We start from the raw sequence: 19,892 nt of genomic DNA, 5'->3' as shown, positions 1-19,892 counted from the left end.
TAATAGTGCACTAATTGATGCCAACTGCAAGTGGAAGAAAGAGATCGAAAATTATGCTATCTACGTGTATACCTATTTAGTTTGCGAGGGATTCGACATTTCCCTGCAGTTGCTCATACCTCTTTGAGAGACTATGCACACGAGCAGATAAATCCGCTAATTTATCCATGGTTGGCTTGAAGGGTTCCGGATCATAAAGGACTTGGCCCTCCCTTCGAAGTTTGTCTCGAACCTTCCGTAACATAAGAATGAGTAGGGCTTGCGACTCACGTAGTTCATTGATGGATTGATACAATCCATCTAAATCAGTGGAAAGTACTGAATACACCGATAGTTCAACGGGATGAACACTACTGCTATCTCCGCTTATGCTATCCTTTACCATTCTAAACGTTTATTTCTATTGAATGTAGAGATTATTTGAACAAATTTTCTGTCGAGATATCGCTGATATTTTAGCCTTCGTTGAGCTTTTTTGACTATTCATTCCCACTTCTCCCTTAGGGCTTATACTCTATGATTTTTTTTTCGCTCACACTTTTTGAAGCTGATATAAGAAATAGAGAGAACGTTAAGCCTTTCCCACCAGAAAAAGATAGAGAAGTACATATTCGTTACAATTTACACACATAATGATAAAAAAACGCCATATTAGCACTCGGTATGGTTAGATTATTACGATTGAAGTCTTGAATTCTTTTGCTCGCACGTTTTCCTCTGTATTTAGATTTTTTGATACGTGCTCTTTACTATAGATGTAACTACAGTTTTTCTTTGGATTTTTCGTCCTCAGTATGTGTACGTTTCTTTCCACCAAAGACACCTAACCCGGTACTAACAACATTAGTTCCCATTGCGAAAACTGTAGATCCAGCTTTGATACCGGTACCCAACCCTTTCGTAGCAAAATTTCCAAACTTAGCCTCGCGTTTGACTACATTGGTAGTATAGCGGGGTTCAAATTCAAACTCAAGATTCAACACACCACCATCCTCTCCTTTTAGTCCCACTAACGGTATATTAAAGGTGGTATTGTCCTCTGGGTGGATAGTTGACAATGGAATAATGGCTTTTCCAATACTTCTATTGGAATTAGTAGACTCATAGTCTTTAACATCAACTGTCAAATAGTCGTTGACACGGTTCGAAATTTCAATGGTCTTGCTTTCGTTCCAAGTAGGATTTAATGTCTTTTTTTGGACGGCGGTTTTGAAAAAGGGTGAGTTACTCTTTTCATTCAGGAAGAATTCAACATATGGATCGGAATAACCATTTTTGTTGACACCAATCAGGTTTTCAGCGCCTTTAGCGGTAATTTTCAGGTCACCAGAGTTTGTAATCAAATCCGATTGAGGCAATTCCGATGCATTTATTGGGAACCATGACACTTGAACCAACAGTTTGGCACTTTTTTTGCCGATAAGATTCAAAACTGAGGGCTTGTAATAGCAATTTTTCACTAATTCAATTGTTGGAATTTTAACCTCACAAATAAAATCTTCCGCTTTATTTGCGTCTTTAATCTTTGTCACTCTAAATGTAGTTACGGACCACTCAAGTTCTTTTATCATAAAATCGCCAGACCAGCCTGTTTTAATGGTTCTAATAGCATTTTTGGCACTGGCTATTGCGGCATATCCATAAGAATCAAAAAATGTTTGAACATAAAGCCCAGGTTGGGGTAGTTCTCCGCCTAATACAGTTACACCTAATACACCAGCGTTGTACTGCAGCAGTTCATCAAGATCAAGCTTCATCTTATAACTATATATGTCACACCTTTCATTGAGTCTGGTCTCTTCCTTTTTGATTCTCTCCTTCTCTTCCTTTGAGGTATTCTTATTATCCAAAACACCTTTTTGCTTTTCTAGAATTTCCTTCTTTTTGTTTATACTGTCTACTTCCTTCGCCTCTTCCAGACTTAGTACAGGAACAATTGGGTAAAATGACAAATAATACGTAACAACCCCTTTTACGCCCTTTTTCCCAAGCAAGTTGCCAGTTCTTGGAGTATCATCAATAAAAATGGTATATTTATCATCATTGTCTTTATGGTATATGTTTTGAGTCTGGATGTTAAAGCTCCCGAGAGTATGGTCGTCGCCATTTGCATCTGTACCAAAACATTCGACGGAGACTTTCTGCAAGGGAGATGTTACAGACACGTAAATTGATTGATTCCATATAGGATTCAACGTCTCCATTCTTTGATTTGTCATACCTCTTGCTATACCGTTGACAGATACCCTTGCGTAAGGACTTATCTTTCCCAAGCTGTCCGGGTTTCTCAAGTTCCCAGCTTTATTGATGAATACTCTTAGCATACCAATAGGAGTAGTATATCCGACACTTTTCAATCCAAGGTCAATGTCCACCGGCCTCCAATAAGTTTTAATCTTTAGTTCCCCCTTTCCATCTCTTAGAGGAATCCATTCTTTATCAACCTCTGTCCTATCTATCAAATGATTTAGAGGTTGTACTGTAGATGAAACAACTTTTCCGCTTTGGTCTTTTAAGACAAATCTACAAATAGTTTTTCTACGATCTGTTATTACAGAACAGTAGTCTGAGTTCCATTTCAAGTGGGTGGTTATTTTTTCTTTTTTGGTGGTCAGTACCAATTTTGCATTAATATACAACTCCGCAAAGATCGTTTTTTTGTCACTAGTTTCATTTAACCCCTTGAACTCATCAATAATGATTTTAGTAATACCTGTATTCATATCTGGTAAAGGTTCCTCATCACCGTTGAGTAATTTCTTTTGTTCAATAGTGGGGGAAAATCGCAAATCAAATGTCAATTCTCCGACAGGTTTAGAATTTCTTAGGAAATGTACCTTTTCGTTTTTTTGATAGTGATTTGCATGTAATTTGTTCAAGTTGAAAATTATAGCACCCATTTTTTTATCACTTAATGCTTGGCGTTTGTCATATACGGTAATTGTTAGTGGATCAGTGAATGATTGTAATAGAATGTAAATGGATTCATTCCAAACAGGATCAGTGGAATTTTTAGAAACCTTTGTTTTACCAACCACTTTATCAGAGAGCTCAAATGTTAAGTAAGGGTCAACTGTTTTTTTTATCATACCCATAAGTCCTTTTAACCCACGAGCATTTTTAACTTTGATTTCCAGAACTCCTATAGGTAAGCCAGTCTTCGAAAGAAGTTGTGGTATATTAAGCTGTAAAGAGAAAGGTGGAAGCAAAACAGGACTCAAGTATTTAAAGGCCATCTTCTGAATCAATCTCATTAGGCCAGGAATGGCCAGAATTTCCCAATTGAAAATGGAGTTACCTAGTAAACGGCCAATAAAATCAATCTCAGGTACTTCCAATAATTGGATGTTTATGGTCTCAACAAGTGGCAAAGTAGTCATTAATTGGAAACGAAATCTAGTAAAAATTCGAAAGGAAACGTCGCTAACGGAAATTGGTATATCCATTCCGAATATTTTTGCTTTCAGTACGACATTAGAATTTACATAATTTCTGCATTGCTTCGCGTCGAGATCAGACATTTCGTGTGGAGTAAATGATAGACATACATCCATAACTACGACATCTGATTTTGTATTCTGGAATGTCTTGATGGCATCAATTCTCGGAGGTTTTACACCTAATGTAAACTGGTCTAGCCATATTGCTTTGATTATTTTAGGAATTGCCTCATTCTCAGACAAAGTAGTATTTGTACCATCAACAATCTGTTGGCAGACAGACGGTTCGATGATAGGCCAATATTTGTCTAAAAAGGTGTTTAACCATTCGACTGATTCGTAATCGTTACTAATTTTCTCCACAGTTTGTTCTTTTTGAGCTAAATCTCTCAAAGATTCCCTATATTTTTTTGATGAGGTTCTATATAGGAGTCCTGTAGTTAGCATCACAATAAGAACAGATGCGAGAGATAATTTAAAATAACCTAGCACGAATGAACTCAGGGCACCTATAATGAGGATAGCAACCTCGTGGTACCAATCACCGTACAATTTATCTGGTAAAAAGCTACCTAAGAAGGTATCCTTGTTTGCCTCTACTAAAAGATCTTCAGGGGTTAATGAGTCCTTTTCCTCCCAACCACCAACTTGTTTCCAACCGACGTATGATGCATCTTGTTTTTTTCTTGCTGTGAACGTACCATTGACTTCTGTTTCTGATTCTACTGAGACAGCATCCCGTATAACATTCTTGCTTTCCACCTTCGTCACTTTATTGGTATCAAGCATGGGATCTCTATGATCAGTTCGAGTTTTTGATGAATTTGGAGACATTCTTTGAAGACCTACTACAATTTCGATACTATTTGAAATATAGTTTGAAGACCAAAGCACTTCCACCTAATACCTAATGTTGATTTCACTCAAAACAGGTCTTTTAAACGAATGCCTAAAAAGGTAATTATAAAACTGGTATATATATACCGATTGCTTTTCGAGATATCATGCAAACGCACGATTTTTTTTCGCCCAGCCTTATTTTTTTTGTTGTTGTTGTTGTCTTCTCGAAGAATTTTCTCGGCCAGGTGCTAGTTAGAAACAAAAAAGCACGTAATTAAACTTTATCTAAGCCGACTAAAACGGAAATGATTACCAAAGGCTATTTTCTGATTATATAATATAGTCATTGCGATTGACTTCTGATACAAACTTATAAAAACAATTGCTCTTTTTTTGGGAGAAATGATACTCAATCCTCTTCATTGAAAGATACATCCGATCCTTGTTCTAGCTCTTCATCATCCTCAATGAAACTATCATCAGATAGTTCTAAAGTTTCAGCGTAAGATTTCCTAGGAGCCGACGCAGCTCTTGTTGACCGTTGTCTTCTTGGTCGTTGCGGTACAGCATCATCTTCATCTTCATCTTCATCTTCATATTTGTCTCCTCGATCGTTATACGAATCTAGAACTTCTAGGTCGCTTTCATCAGATAGTTCAACAATATTTTGTTGTTTCCTTGCTGGCTTCCCAATTGGTTTCGGTTTCGGAGGGGCTTTTTTAACGGCGACAGATTTCTTTGTGGTTGCTGTAGTACCCTTTTCTGGTGTACTCTCCTTGGATGTGGCGGAAGCGGAACCCATCTTATCGAAAAGTGTGCTTATTTTTTTAAACTTGTTCGACATCTTACTTAACCCGCTTTCATCTTTATCATCTTCTTTTTTTATGTCAAAAATAGAAGAACTCGTGGAAGAATGAACACTCTCTTCATCATCTTCTTCTTCTTCTTCTTCTGTATTTGCTTTTGGAACAAGTGATGTTTTTTCCTTTTTAATCCTTGTAGGTCCCCTGCCTTTTGTTACCAGTTTTCGTTCTAATAAAACTCTTTCAAAACTTTTATCTTCCAGTTTAATTTTTTTACCCTTTCTAGCAGGAGCTTTCTTACTCTTTTTTGATGGGTCGTAGTCATCGTCGTCAGCAAGTTTTCTCTTTCTCTTACCTTCGGTTTTTCCTCCTTTATCAGGCACTTTACCACCGCGAGCATCTTTATCACGTTTCAGAAATTCATGATATCCAATTTCAAAGGCATCCAAATCAGAATTCCATATATCCTTAGCGGAAAGTTTTAACAGGTTTTCTAATTCAATCTCTTTTTCCTGTTTCTGTTTCAACAGCTTTTGATACCTTTCCTTAGTCAATGACCATATTTTCATTCCTAGTAAATACTCATATGTACCATACAGTTCTTCAGGACCATTAATAGTATTATCGGTATCTTCGTGAGAGCTTTCTTCGTCTTCTTCGTCAGTAGTTGAACTTTTTGCGTAATCAATCTGGCCAGCTATCTCAGCATTGGGACTCCCGTAATATGGTTTTCCTTCTTTATTGATCCTGGGGAATCCTAAATCCTCAAGTTCTTGGATAATAGCCCTTCTAGGCTTATCAGTGACTGATAGCTCATTCTCGATTATCATTTTGATAAATTTAACCTGGAAAGAATACCTTTCTACTTCCCATTGTAATCTTTCGCTCATATGGTCCTTCCTCTTTTGATAGTATTCTAGTCTAACGTAATAAAAATCACTCAAAATCTCGTTCACAGAATTGTACTTTTTGATTTTTCCTTGAGGATCAAAGGCAACCATGTTCATTAAACTAATAGGTGAAATTAGTTTAAATCTTTCATAAAAACCTATTTTTCTTGTTTTAGCCATTTCCTCCGGTGATAGCGTTATTATGAATTTGATGTTATCATCATGCTGTTCTTCCATATCCTTGATCCAAGGTTTTATTTTTTCGTTACCGCTTAAACCTAAAAGAAGGTATTCTTTGATAGTTGTTGTCCAAGTCCTCGCTGGCAACTCAGTTATTTCCAATGTGTTAGCACCAACTTGTTCAATCCTACCGTACATTCTGTAACGCAGAGGATCAATTTCCTCCATTGTACCGGTCCATCCTCTAAACCATGGATGCATTTGCTCAAGATCTTCCTCGTTCATCAAATGTCTTATATTCTTTATAATGTCCAACGGATTGAATGGAGGAATATAAGTACTCCAACCAGTGCCAATACCTTCTGCACCGTTAACTAGGACCATAGGAAGAATTGGCAAATACCACTCTGGCTCCACTGTTTTTTCATCTTCCTGTATATATTTGTATAATGGATCATCAGAAGGGTGAAATATTTTACGAGTCAATTTATTCAATTCCGTATAGATATATCTCGCAGCTGCTGCATCCTTACCACCAGTGGCCCTTGTACCGAATGCACCGTTAGGCATTAACAAGTAAATATTGTTGGACCCAACGAAATTTTGGGCTAACCCAATGATAGTTTGTGCCAATGATTGCTCAGCATGGTGGTAAGCTGTGCATTCACTCACATATGGTGCCAGTTGGCCCACTTTGGTTTCTGATGTCAGGTTTCTTTTGAAGCAACCATAAAGAACTTTTCTTTGACCAGGCTTAAACCCATCTAGAACATTAGGGATCGAACGTATGTTATCTGCTAAGGAGAAAAGAATCAATTCCTTATTAATGAAATCACTAATCGGAATCTCTTTCAAAGTAGGGTCTAAGACAGTACCAGGTTCATATTTCCTCAACCATTCTTTACGGTCATCTGCCTTCTTCTTAGAAAAGGCTAAATCAATGAAATCTTTATCATTACCTTGCAATGAATGGAATATCTTCAAATGCCTATCCAAGTCAGAAAAGTATTCACGCACTTCCTTTGCTAGGGACGTACCCAATCCTTTGTAATACTTCTGTTTCCAAGTGTATTTGTAAGATTCATCGTGCCTCCATTTTTCGTAATCTGGCATATTGTAGAACGCGATAGTTTTTCTTGTTGGTTTACTAATAGAAACTTTAATGATTGGAGTGATGAATTCAAGTAGGAAACCTTCTATGTCTAGGAGACCAGGAAATGAACTTTCTAAAAAGTTTATAATTAAACCTTTGATGTGCGAACCATCATGATCTTGATCTGTCATTATCATAAGATGGCCATATCTCAAGGATTTTGTATCTTCGTATTTCCTACGATGTTGTAAACCCATGATTTTTTTTATTGCTTGAATTTCGGCATTTTTCAGAATCTGATCAGCACTAGCTTCTCTAACATTCAACATTTTACCACGGAGTGGATAACAACCATAATAATCTCTACCTACAACAGCTAAACCTGCGACAGCTAATGACAACGCAGAATCTCCTTCCGTTAGTACCAAAGTACATTTATAACCGTCTTTGGTACCAGCTTTGTTAGCATCTTCCAGTTTTGGGTAATCGGTGATTCTACTTTTTCTTGTACCGTCGGATTTCTTTAACGCATTGTTATCATTTGCATCGGCAATTTCAAACATTCTTGTAGCCAAATCAGTTCTCATGATTTTATTGATATACTCCATAGGTATGTCACAACGGGAGCCAAAGTCTTTAACTCTTGTTGTCAACTGCTCTTTTGTTTGTGAAGTAAATGCAGGATTCTCGACTAAACAATTAATGAAGATGAACATATTGTTCTTGATCTGAAAAGGTTTGACACTTTTTTTCTTCTTATTCTTCAAAATTTCTAGGATCTTTTTGACAATTTGGTCTGTTATGTAATTAACATGGGTACCTCCCATAGTGGTTGCAATAGAATTTACGAACGAAATTTGTTGGAAAGAAATATCAGAGACCGCAAAAGCAATCTCCCATCTGTTGTTTAATTTCTCGTAAAGTATAGTTGGAATATTAGAATTAGCGGCAGTATCCTCACCGCTATCTAGTCGTCTTTTCTTTTCAAGTGATTTCAAGTAAAGTTCGACATAGTTTTTGAAATTTCTTATCTTTAGAGGCTTGCCGTTCAAATAGACATTGATGTCACGAACGGAACCATTGATATCATAAACCCTTCTGCGCATCACCCCTAAAATATCATTGTCTAAATTTTTCATTCCGAATCTGGACAAATCTGGCTTGAATGTAACTTTCGTGTATGAAGGGCCCTTCTTGTAGGATGTTATTTTTGGAGGATGGCAAATACTCATATTATTTTCCCATTTTTGGATATACTTCTGACCAACGTTTAAATCTGCAGTTTCTAGGACAAACTCGGTAGAGAATATGTTACAAAGTTTAGCACCATAACCGTTTCTACCACCAGTGACTTTCTTCTCATCATCATCATAGTTTGATGACGTCAACAGGTGACCAAAAATCATCTCAGGAATGTAAATATTTTCCTTATTATGAATCTCCACGGGAATACCTTTACCGTCGTTTTTTACCTCTATAGTGTTCTCATCAGGATGTATATTCACGTCGATTCGTTTCATCGATGGATCACGAACTTTATTATCTGCCGCATTGACTAAAATTTCATCAAAGATTTTAAACAACCCTGGGACTATTGTGACATTCTTTTCAATCATACAATCAGTCTCTTCATCATATATCCACTGTAGTTGTTCTTGGGTTTCAACAGAGCCGATATAGGTATCTGGTCTTTTCAAGATATGCTCCAGTTGAGAAATCTTCTGATATTTATCAGAGGCACTTGTCGGTTCAGTTGACATAGTTTGCCGTGTGATTACTGTGAACTTTTTCGGACTAGGATGAGAGCTAAGTGGATTGTGATCTGCACTAAAATAGAGTAAAATGTGTTGCCTGGTGGAAGATGATCTTGTTCTATTCTTTTCGTTTCTTTTTTGCCTCCTTCGGCAATGCATTTTGTTTACATTATTCTGAAAAAAAACGCGTCTTATTAGCGCGTTGAACACTCATTAATTACATCGTAGGAAATTCGAACTGCTATGGTGTAGATGATTATAAAAGCGAAAGAATCCAAATTAAGCAATACGTCTGAGCTACACAGTGCATCACTTTAAGCCCTGATCCCGGTACCATTTCTTTTTTTGGCATTATACTCTTCTAAAGCAGTTTTTGAGTGAAATTTTGTAAAACATTAACGTACAAAGTTATCGAATAGCTTTGATTCTTTATATATGCACTTATCGATACGATCTTTAAGTGATTTCACTACATCTATGAAATCTCATTATTATTATTATTAAAGAAGATCCTCCTCTTCCCCTTTCCTTCGGAAAAAGATATTTATCAATTCAGTTCAAGTTTCCTCTTATAAGATTATGCAACAGTTTGCCCCTGGTTCTTTTTTCATAAGTAAACTTGTTCTTGTAGCCACTTCAAAAACATCGTCGACACCCTCGCCAGTCAGTGCACTACATTCCATGTATTTTTTGGCACCAATGGCACTTGCAACTTGTTTTGCGTCATCAATGGGAACCATTTCGTCTACGGCATCTTCTTTGAAGTGGGCTTCTTGTCTTAAATCTTTCTTTAGACCCACAAGAACAATTGGTGCGTCGGGACAATATCGTAAGGCTTCATCCGCCCATTTTGTTCTGGCATTAATTAGTGACTCAAAGTTATCTACGGCAAACCCGATCAGTATTATATCTGCTTTTGAATATGAAAATGGACGCAGACGTTCATATTCCTCTTGTCCTGCTGTATCCCAAAGAGTTAAAGACACTTTTATTCCGTCTACTCTGCAGTCAGTGACATAATTTTCAAATACAGTAGGATGATATTGTTCTGGAAATTTGCCTAATGTAAATACATATAGTAAAGATGTTTTTCCACAAGCACCATCGCCAATAATAACGAGTTTCCTTCTAACAGCCTTTTCAGACATAGTACGGGATCAAAAGCACAACTAGAACAGAAAGTTTTAGCAATTGGTGTCTGCACACAAGTCGTTTATAGCAGGATGCAGCGGGTTGGTTGAAAACTAATTGAGGCGTTTTCGGTCTAGACTGTTACAGTAACTACCTTTAAAGAACTTAACTTTGATATCGAATGTTGTTGAATAATCGGTATATAATTACTATATAGCTAATATATAATTACTATACGTTATACCTAAAAGAGGTTGCGCCGAAGTCTATTATTACATTCCTGTGGAAAATGAAAATCATGCTGCGGGTAATATGGATTTGGAGTTGCAGCCCCGCCCTCAAGGCCAGAACGCAACGGTGAGGACATGCTTATGCTGTTGTCCTTAAAGCAAGGTTTACATTGACTAGAGAAATATACGGTTGTTTAGTGTCTCTTCTGAATTTTCATCAAATTATGTATTTATGTAGATTTTTTGGCCCTGTATACAGGGTGGATTTAATTCGTTTGCGTAGTTGAAGAAGCAATTGGAAAAGTGGCGGAAGTATGAGGTCTTGATGTGAAAGGCGTAGTAGTGGTTTGATCGTCTATGTCATTGAAAAGTTGGCTAAGCAGCCTTTTAGAATGGCCTGTGGGACCTTGCCTAACAAATCGCACGTGGGTAATAGTTCCATTGGTATCAGTAAAAAATTCACCGTTATAGGCAGCTTGCATGCTTATCAGTTTGTTGATGAACGTTGGGTAATCCAGGTTAAACCCTAGTAAGTTTTGAAATAGTGTTCCAACAGCAACATACTGGTTTAGGCTATCTTGGGGAGAGATAGTCAAGTAAACATTGTAGATACTATCCAAAATGTGGCTCTCATCCATACCGCTTGGAACTCCGGAGGGTTGCAGAGCATTACTAGCTAAATACGGTGAACCATAATGATTATTGCTAGACCAGATGTTTGATGTCATAAACACGGGGCTATCTTGCGTAGCACTTGTTATATTGCGACCAGCCAGGTCAGATTTGCTTATCATGGAAGTGGTGCTGTTATCCCAAATAGAAGTTCGGTGTGGAAACGATTCAACGTTTGTCATCGTAGGTGGTAACAACATTGTACTTTGTATGCTGCCATGGTTGAAGTTTCCCGCTGTTGTTGGCCCCGAAAATGAACTCTTTTGATCATTCCATACAGAACGTTGTGATTGGGGAAATCCTGATGATGAGAGTGATGTATCCGCAAACCCCGCAGAAGACAGCATGCTGGTTAAAGTATCTAACTCCTCGGTGAATGACTTACGATGGGCTCCATCATTAGGTAGTCCAAAGGTTGGTATACTTGGTTGAGAACTAGGCTGTTGGGCTTGTGATCTCATTTCTGTTGTCTGAATAATGGGCGGTTCACATGTGGGGTTTGTGGACAATGCGTCTGTTAAGCCGCCCCAAGACGATAATCCAAAGTCATTTTGCAGTAGTTTGGTCGATGACGAGCCGTTAGAAATTAATGGATTAGTATTCTCTGAAGTCTGCGAGTTCATCAAATAGTTATTTTCAGTTTGTGATGAAGATTTTGTCGACAAATCTAAAGAATTCGGTATGGCGGCACCCCCAAAGTGTCTGTTTTTGTTACCTGACCGAGATAATTGTGATTGTTCTATGGAGTTCATCTGCGTGTCATTCGAAGGAAGAAGTAGATCGTGGATGTTAAAAGCTGTTGGGGATACTGGTTTAGATGCCGCTACGCTACTAACCATTTTGAGTATTTCATCATTGATACTGCGGTTACCGTCTTCCTGGTATCTAGTCATAGTAGGATTTGCTTGGGACGTAGTGGTATTTGAAACTCCATTCTCAGTAAAAAGTTTTGTTGAAAGAACTTTTGCAGATAGTTGTTCTTCACATAACCTTTGCTCTCTTAGGGCATTCTCAGCGATTAATTTTTGCTTTTCCTCCTCTTCCTTTTCTTTTTGCAGTTTTTCTTGTTCTAGCCGTTTTTGCTCTCTAATACGTTTTTTTTCCTCTTCCCTCTTGCGTTTCTGTTCCTCTTTCTGTTTGCGCTGTTTTTCTTGTATTTCCTCTCTCCGCTGCTGCTCTTCCAGCCTACGTTTTCTTTCCTCGTCTTTCTTCCGTTTGGCTTCTTCAACTTTCTTCCTTTGAGCCTCTCGTCTTTTCATTTCACGCTCCTCCAATTCTTTTCTTAGCCTCTCTTTTTCTTCTTCTTTTTTCCGTTTTTCTTCCTCTTTTGCTAACTGCTGTAATCTCTTCTTTTCTTTCTCTTTTTCCTTTTTTTTCTGCTTCTTTTCTTCCTTTTCCCTCTTCTTTCGTTTTTCTTCCTCCAGTTCTTGCAGGAGCTTCAGTCTATTGTTATCTGCTTGTTTTTCATGGTATGAAGCCATTATTCTGCTTTGAAGTAACTTAGTAATGGCTATTTGGATCAGCTTTCGACCTTCTTCTAAACGATCGGTTTCATCAAGACCGCTGTCATATGTATCTTCTTCGTCACCTTCATTTTCATCCCCTTCCTCCAAGTCGTCTTCGTCTTCATCCAGGATTTCACCGTCGTGATGATAATGGTCATGAGAATCATGAGCTAAGCCGATATCGGAGAGATACTCTTCCTCACTCAATTCATCCTCGCTGTGTGTACTAGCACTATGGTAGTGGTTATGAGAATAGTCCTGTCGTTTACATTCGTGATTATGACTCAAAAGCAATGAGTTATTTTTTTCGTGATGTTGGGGATTATTTTTATCTTCCTCTATTTCTTCGGACTCAGAAAGCTCTTCACTATCTTCAGCATATTCTGAATAATCATAATCTTCTTCTTCTTCGTATATGGAGTCGGTATCCAGTGAATTATCTTTTGACTGAGATGAAAAGCATGAACTTAAAGTGGCTGCTAGGACAGATGGTCCTAGTTCTCCATCGAATTTACTCCTGAAAGATTGAACTATTAATTCTCTGAAGGATTTTTTGTCCTTTCCTGACATAAATCGTGTAAAAAGTTCCTTCTCCAATTGTGATACATCTTTAAATTGCTTGCTTGTAGTGTCATATGCATTTGTCATCCTTTCGGCAATATTGCGCTGAAGGTCAGCATATTCGTCATCTGTTAATGGTTTTCCACTGTGTAGCATTGTCGTAAATTCTTTCGGATCAGTTAAATCGGCGTAGGATGATTTATCCTCAGCCGTATTATCATGTTTTCTTGATGTTGGTATCTGATCATCCTTTACAAAGTCTTCAATTGCGCTGAGAAAGCCTTGTCCGTTATTTTTCATCAAATCATCTGTCAATGCTCTAATATTTGGATACATCATCATTTTTTGCACGTACTCCTGCGCTATTTTGGGATGTGATGAGATGAACGTTTTTGTGAAGTTGGAGTATTTCTGCTTTAATTCTTCATCGTTCACAGGATCAAAACTTGTAGAAATAGTATTCGGAGCTTCGTTGATGCGTATATTGTTCAAATTCTCTTCAAGTAGGGAAGTGTTATCAGCTACTTCATTATTTATTGGTTCTTGTTTTGACAGTTGCTTTTGTTTAAAGTGCAGCACTTCTTCTTTCAGAGAACCAACTGTGCTTGACGTGAGAAAGTTTTTCGCAGAGCCGTCCTTTGTGGAATGTAAGTCACTCTGTTGTTGATTTTTGGAAATTTGTAGCTCCTTTATTATGCCTAAGTGAAACTTCACAGGATTGGTTTCAGGGTCTTTATCCTTATCCATGGCGTAAAGAGTATTATATATACGTTCCATTTCTTGATCCATCGCTAGATGACGGCGCCCACAAACGGAACAACTGCAGCTATGGTCGTCTTGATAATTTCTTATAACATTAAACACTTCTTCCTTTTCAATTCGTAAAATAGTTTTCTTCTCTTCCGGTGACAGTGATTCCCAGTGAGAGTCTAGAGTAAAGGCTAAGGAGGAAGCTGAGTCCATATCATCTTTGTTATCACTCAAGTTTGTCGTAAGTTCTTTCTTTTCATCATGCGTATTTATTGGCTCTACGATGACGTCGCCATTGGGTGCTCTTTTTATAACTCTTGAGGTTGGGTAATCTGATTCCGTGTGATACAGCTCTGGTTCCATTCGAGGTACTAAGTGTGTCGGATTTATATGATGTTCAGGATACAGGTTTCCATTCTTCTTGTTATGTTGTTTAGACTTGTTCTTTCTTCTCTTACTCTTAGAATTTGGAGGCATTTTTGGTAGTGTTCCCCAATTTTTCACTTGTAAAGATTCCTTATTCTCTGAAGCTTACGGCCCTATATTACAAGTGTAACTGGAAATTAAAATAATGAAAGGGCTTTAAATTGTCAATTAAATATGACAAGTCACTTTTGTTCTAACTATGATATTTAGGTCAAATTGGGGGCTTTTATGTATTACTGAATCTAGCCTGATAACCAATACTGTCAATATGGTAAACAGAACTGAGCGAGAGAGGGAGCAAAAAGAATTTTCCGCGCGGGTAACATTCTGAGTTGTTAAAACGCTTATGCCTGCAACCTTATAGTATAATAATATAATTGTGCATGTTTATGATTCATTAGTGGGATTCCACCTTAGGATCCAAAAGTGACACAAGTACCCAGGCATCGCACAACTTTCTAAACCCGCATAGCGGCCATACCCGCAAGTTATTCCTGATTCTCTCTGTATTAATGTGAAATTCAAGTGATTCGTAGCAATGTGTATGATATCATCGCTAGACAACTCTATACCCATCAATGGTGTATAGTCATTGATTTTGTCTTGAAACCCAGAGTATGGGTTAACTTCGTAAGTAGTCTCAACACCATGGTCATTTTCGAAGTGATAGAGTAATGGGCCGAAATTGCACCAGATCCCACCAGGTTTTAGAACGTGCACTATTGTATCCAAATAATCTAAGATATTGGACCCTGTATCTATAAAGAAGTTGGTAATTACGACATCTTTGGAGTTTTCAGCTTTTGCCCTGCTCAGTTGCATTCTTCGCGAAAAAGTGTAATGTGACGAGATCTTTGTGCCTTGATTTCTACCGTAGCAATCAACAAACGAGCCGGCACATATCGACATAGACCCCTTACCTTTACTTAAAGAGCATGCTGCAATGTCCGGAATTTTGATGGGGGACAACTGATCTTCGTTTCTTTTCCAGTGCGAAAAACAGTGTATGAATGGATAAACAATTGTTTGGTTTTGGTTCAGCCCTGCATTCAAGAGGTATTGAGATACTAGTAGCATGTGGTATGAATATTCATTGCCTTCACAATTGTACCCCATCTGGCCAAGGTCCACGAGAAGACGTCCTGTACCGCAGCCTGGTATCAAAATATCAGCTTCCGAAGGCACTTCCGCCTTCAAAAACGGTACGAGCCTCGAATGCAAACAACTACGTTCGGAAATGGCCTCTGCAGACCACTCCCTATAAACCTGAGTTAGTAAAGAACAAGTTTTACTCATATCCAAGTTGTTGGGTTGTACTATTTCTTCTGATGCTAAGTTTATTGATTGCATAGCATACTCAGCTACGCTTTTAAAAAACTTGCCATTCTCTTGAATCGCTGCTTTTAGGCTTACCAAATACTTTGGATAGTTTGGGATCAGTAATTTCTGACGCTCCGAAATGGATTCCCATTTTTTGACTCTTAAACTATAGATTTCCTTCAGAGTATATTCCTCATATTTGAGGAATGATATGATCACTCGAGCTATAGCTTTATTCTCTCTTTGATTTGTTAATTCGTACTCGTCCATAGGATGGGTTAACAAAATTTATTTACCTTAATAGCCTTGTTCCTCGCAAACTTCACAACTGAAGCATTGTCAAAATGAGTTTCTTGATTGCTATAAATTACAGAATACCATACATATAAGTCTTGTGGTTTTCAAACTGTCGATGAAGTTCTCGCCCCTAAAAAAAGTATTTTGCCTACGGCTGCGGCTTATGAAGATGAGAAGAAAAATGTGCTTTGTTCTGCAAGAGAAATTCACAATTCGTTTAGTTCTTTGGCTTTTCTTAGGAAAAGTCGTCTTTTTAATAGTTAGCTAGGTTTAACAACATGAAACAGGAACTGTTAGGAAAACGTCGCGTGCGCAAGAATTATGTTTCCACACTCTTAGACACTTGATATGTCATGTTTTCTGTTGCTTTTCATTTTGTTCAGCAGTTACAAGTCCCTGTCTCTCTAGTGCCTTCTACTGTCGTTGCTTCGAGATCAATTCGTTGGTCATCAGTAATAGTCAGATCATGATTAGAATTTTGTCTTGTACACTTTTGGGGATATGGTATTTTTTGTCCAAGTTTCTGAAATATTTCGTGTATATTCTCACCAGTCTTGGCACTTGCTTCGAAGTATAAAAGGTTTTCCCGTTTACAGAGGTTTTGTAACTCTGCTTCCTTCACTGCCCTATTTGAGTTTTCGCCTTGTATGTTCAATAAGTCGATTTTGTTACCTACCAATGCAATAACAATGTTGTCACCCACCTTTTCGTGTAATTCTTGGATCCAGTCCTGAGCCTTATGAAAAGATCCGTCATCGGTAACGTCAAAAACAACTAACGCAGCTTGGGCATTCCTATAATACATAGGCGCTAAGGGTGCAAATCTTTCCTGGCCTGCTGTATCCCAAATCTCAAATTTGATGACCTTGTCATCTCTTATGATTCTCTTCGTCAAAAAGGCGGCACCAATAGTGGGTTCTCTACTTTCTCTAAAGTCGTCAGATACAAATCTAAGGACTATTGATGACTTACCGACGGCCGATTCTCCAAGCAAGACTAATTTAATTGTTAATATTGGAGTTGCTGCTGTGCTTGTATCCATTTTTTACCTAATCTTGATGTTGAATAAAGAAGTAATAAATAATCTAAACCTACTTTCTTTTGTTCGGTTTTATGTGCATTCTTTTAGGCGTTCAGAATATGTCAATACTACCATAATTAAGCAGAGTTTAATATTTTTTTTTTATCTATGGGAGGTTTTTGTCTTCAAGGTACCCCTCTCCCTGAAAGTGATATACAAAGGTATTGTGCCAACAAGTGCGCCACGGGATAATAAGCTAAAGCAAAAAAAGAGAAACAAGCTTGTTATGCGAAGCATATTATTTATGACCAATTTTCTTAATGATGTATAGGCTACTGGCAAGCAGGGATTTTTGTATTCTTCGTTTAATTATCTTTCGATTATTTATGTTTGGCTCTTCTATAATCATTTTTTTTATTCCTGTACAGGAAGAAAAAAGTAATAACGATTTCTTAAAAAAAATTCGAAATTGCCTTGTATCACATGACTACCTAAGTTATAAACATTCTCATATAATTTTCCCCCAAGTTTATATATATATATTATATTTAGCTTGAATACTTCTGCCTAATTCTGCGGATACTATCTTCAAGACTTAATGCTGGATCTGAGAAAAACATCAAAGTAGTATCTTGATTGCTCAATTTTTGGACTGAGTCCATTACTCTTCTCTTCCATTCATCTGCTTTTTTGTCCATAAGTGCACCATACATTCCATAATCGTTCTGCGAAGATGGAACATAGTAAGCGTCAGCGTCTAAGTTGGGTAACTGTCTCTTTGGTAGTGCTGGGGGAATAACTTCATTAATGTTGTTGTCATGTCTATCACGGCGTGATAGCCTAATGCTTTCGGTTTGCTCTTCTGTTAACAATGGCTTTTGACTGGAAGGAATGGGAGGAGGAGGAGGTCTTCTCCTGGTACCTAGGGAAGATTTGGGTATTTGAATAGGTTGCTGTTGTAATTCAATGATGTTGTTCACTTCTCTCATTACTTCTCGATCATGTGATGGTGCGTCACTCATGGAATTAGAGCAACACCTTATATAAATAGCCAGAATTTGGTCTGGAAACTGCAAAGCAGTGGTGGTATACGCTTCTAAATCATGTTCACCAGAATCACCTACCAAAATGAATTTCTTCTTAGGAAAATCCCTTAATATATTGGTTATTGGCTGAATTTTCCTATTTGCGCTAGAAGTCATAATAGTGGAAAAGAAATTACCAGAATATTGTTTTAAAAAAATTGGACCTGGGGGGAAATTTGTGCAAATATACTCTTTCAAAAGAGGGAAAGTTTGAATAGGAGAATTAGAAACGTAAAAGAAATCTACATCGGCAACATCATGTAAAGTTTTGTACCAAAGAGGAACACCATCTATCACCCACGATTTTACATCATGAATAAAAACGTTACGAAACATTGATCTCCTGTCACCTGTAACACCAGTATGCTTGATGGTATCATCGATGTCACTAATTAAACCAATACCGTAGGGTGAAACATAATTGATCGGAAAAGTTTGAGATATAGGATCTGCACAGCCTTCTATAGGGGTATCTAATGTAATATTAATCTTGGAAGGTAAAAAATTTGTTTCTGCTTTGATTAAAAAATTGCCGTAAGCGTCCGTGGTACCAAAAAAAGAAGCGGTGTCCCCACGAAGTCTATCTTTGGGTAAAAGATCAACCACTATTGGAGTATTAGGGATTTTTTTCGACAAAAATCCCTGGATTCTTTCATTTAAAACATCTTCTTCCTGGAGGCCCATATGTGAATATCCGTTATTGCTCTTTGAAGTTGAAGAACTTTCTATACTTGACTGAGAATCGGTTAATTCTCCAGAATCCTCTTCGAGATGGGGGGGAGCCTCAGGCGCAGTATCGACCTCCACAGTACCCGTCCTAAGATATTGTTTGCAAAGAGAAAGCAACCATCTATTCCTTCTGCTCGTAGGGTTTCCTGGATAAGAAACAGCACATCTGACGGTAGTTTCAAAATCTTTTCGGGGGGCACTTGAACCATCGGAGTCAATCAAGTTTGTTGTGGTATACGTTGGGAAAAAAGTTATTATAGTGTTGTGCGGCAATTGCGCTGGTAAATCATTGAGACCTTCGAGGGAATTCGTTGTGCTCCTAATACCATCCATTGTCTTTTGAGATATGGATGACGTTAGGTTGGGAATGTAAATGTCCTTTGTGGTTCTTATGAGATTCATGAAGCGTTGTTTCCTACCCATTCGTGAATCTCCAGAAGTAGGACTGCTAGTGGCGGCCGTAGAAGAGGAGCCTTCATTGTAATCTTGACCATTCATTTTTTTATTCCTTCTCCAAAGCAATTTTCTCCCCCTTTGACGGAACTTATAACCAAGTTTTAAAGTCCTTGCTTGTGTTAATGGACCCAAGAACAAACGGCGATTACTAGAAAAACTCTTTATAGCCAACAAACCGACAGAACTAGAGACACATATGACACCCTTAATTGAAAGCCTCGTGCAACCGACTGTTGGTGATTTATATGCCTTAATGATGCTAATTTTTTGAGGAAGATTACGAATAGAATAACAGCTTCGTATACTTTGCCTCTCCTGAGCATGGAAAACCAACGTAAGATACACCAATGAACCAGAATGGATAGGTAACCTTAAAGACGTTGCCACCCTATTGTACTGCTTTATCTGGCCAAAAACTGTTGGTAACCTCGTTTGGCAGCTGAGACCGCGCCATCTTCATTTTCGGGCCACGTGACCCGCCACGGCTATACTTTTTTATCCGAAGAATACTATGATTTACTTATCAGTTTTTAACCTTTGAATCGAAAATGTAGCGTTTTATCTGCGTTTGTAAGTAGGCTTTATGCTTGGCAGTTGCTTTCCTGTGTCATATCTGTGTCCATTGCCTCTTTGAACAAAGCTTGTTTTTACCATTAATCTTCCGAATAAATAACGCTTTTACAGCATAATTGTTACAAAGCATCGCTTT

At 37.8% G+C, this 19,892-nt stretch overlaps 8 protein-coding genes across 8 annotated transcripts; all 8 read right to left on the bottom strand.

Annotated features, from left to right (window-relative positions):
• Positions 1-76: 76 nt before the first annotated feature.
• Positions 77-385, bottom strand: SNN1 (Snn1p; the record flags this gene model as incomplete). The annotated part of the gene is made up of 1 exon (XM_056225309.1): positions 77-385. The coding sequence occupies one exon, from the start codon at positions 383-385 to the stop codon at positions 77-79; it is 309 nt and encodes a 102-aa protein (XP_056079140.1).
• Positions 386-761: 376 nt separating this feature from the next.
• Positions 762-4,274, bottom strand: TCB2 (tricalbin; the record flags this gene model as incomplete). Its single annotated transcript, XM_056225307.1, has 1 exon — positions 762-4,274. The coding sequence occupies one exon, from the start codon at positions 4,272-4,274 to the stop codon at positions 762-764; it is 3,513 nt and encodes a 1,170-aa protein (XP_056079139.1).
• A 415-nt stretch (positions 4,275-4,689) lies between these two features.
• TOP2 (DNA topoisomerase 2) lies at positions 4,690-9,006 on the bottom strand (the record flags this gene model as incomplete). Its single annotated transcript, XM_056225306.1, has 1 exon — positions 4,690-9,006. The coding sequence occupies one exon, from the start codon at positions 9,004-9,006 to the stop codon at positions 4,690-4,692; it is 4,317 nt and encodes a 1,438-aa protein (XP_056079138.1).
• Positions 9,007-9,569: 563 nt separating this feature from the next.
• RHO2 (Rho family GTPase RHO2) lies at positions 9,570-10,148 on the bottom strand (the record flags this gene model as incomplete). The annotated part of the gene is made up of 1 exon (XM_056225305.1): positions 9,570-10,148. One exon carries the CDS (start codon positions 10,146-10,148, stop codon positions 9,570-9,572), a length of 579 nt encoding a protein of 192 aa, XP_056079137.1.
• A 479-nt stretch (positions 10,149-10,627) lies between these two features.
• Positions 10,628-14,326, bottom strand: NST1 (Nst1p; the record flags this gene model as incomplete). The annotated part of the gene is made up of 1 exon (XM_056225304.1): positions 10,628-14,326. One exon carries the CDS (start codon positions 14,324-14,326, stop codon positions 10,628-10,630), a length of 3,699 nt encoding a protein of 1,232 aa, XP_056079136.1.
• A 336-nt stretch (positions 14,327-14,662) lies between these two features.
• SMKI14G2290 (S-adenosylmethionine-dependent methyltransferase) lies at positions 14,663-15,865 on the bottom strand (the record flags this gene model as incomplete). The annotated part of the gene is made up of 1 exon (XM_056225303.1): positions 14,663-15,865. One exon carries the CDS (start codon positions 15,863-15,865, stop codon positions 14,663-14,665), a length of 1,203 nt encoding a protein of 400 aa, XP_056079135.1.
• Positions 15,866-16,271: 406 nt separating this feature from the next.
• Positions 16,272-16,934, bottom strand: YPT53 (Rab family GTPase YPT53; the record flags this gene model as incomplete). Its single annotated transcript, XM_056225302.1, has 1 exon — positions 16,272-16,934. The coding sequence occupies one exon, from the start codon at positions 16,932-16,934 to the stop codon at positions 16,272-16,274; it is 663 nt and encodes a 220-aa protein (XP_056079134.1).
• Positions 16,935-17,461: 527 nt separating this feature from the next.
• On the bottom strand, positions 17,462-19,225 carry APP1 (phosphatidate phosphatase APP1; the record flags this gene model as incomplete). Its single annotated transcript, XM_056225301.1, has 1 exon — positions 17,462-19,225. The coding sequence occupies one exon, from the start codon at positions 19,223-19,225 to the stop codon at positions 17,462-17,464; it is 1,764 nt and encodes a 587-aa protein (XP_056079133.1).
• Between the last annotated feature and the right edge of the window lie 667 nt (positions 19,226-19,892).

Source organism: Saccharomyces mikatae (genome assembly GCF_947241705.1).
Source record: "Saccharomyces mikatae IFO 1815 strain IFO1815 genome assembly, chromosome: 14".
NCBI lineage: Eukaryota > Fungi > Ascomycota > Saccharomycetes > Saccharomycetales > Saccharomycetaceae > Saccharomyces > Saccharomyces mikatae.
The sequence above is the reverse complement of the archived record's forward strand: the minus strand, read 5'-3'. Positions and strand labels throughout refer to the sequence as shown.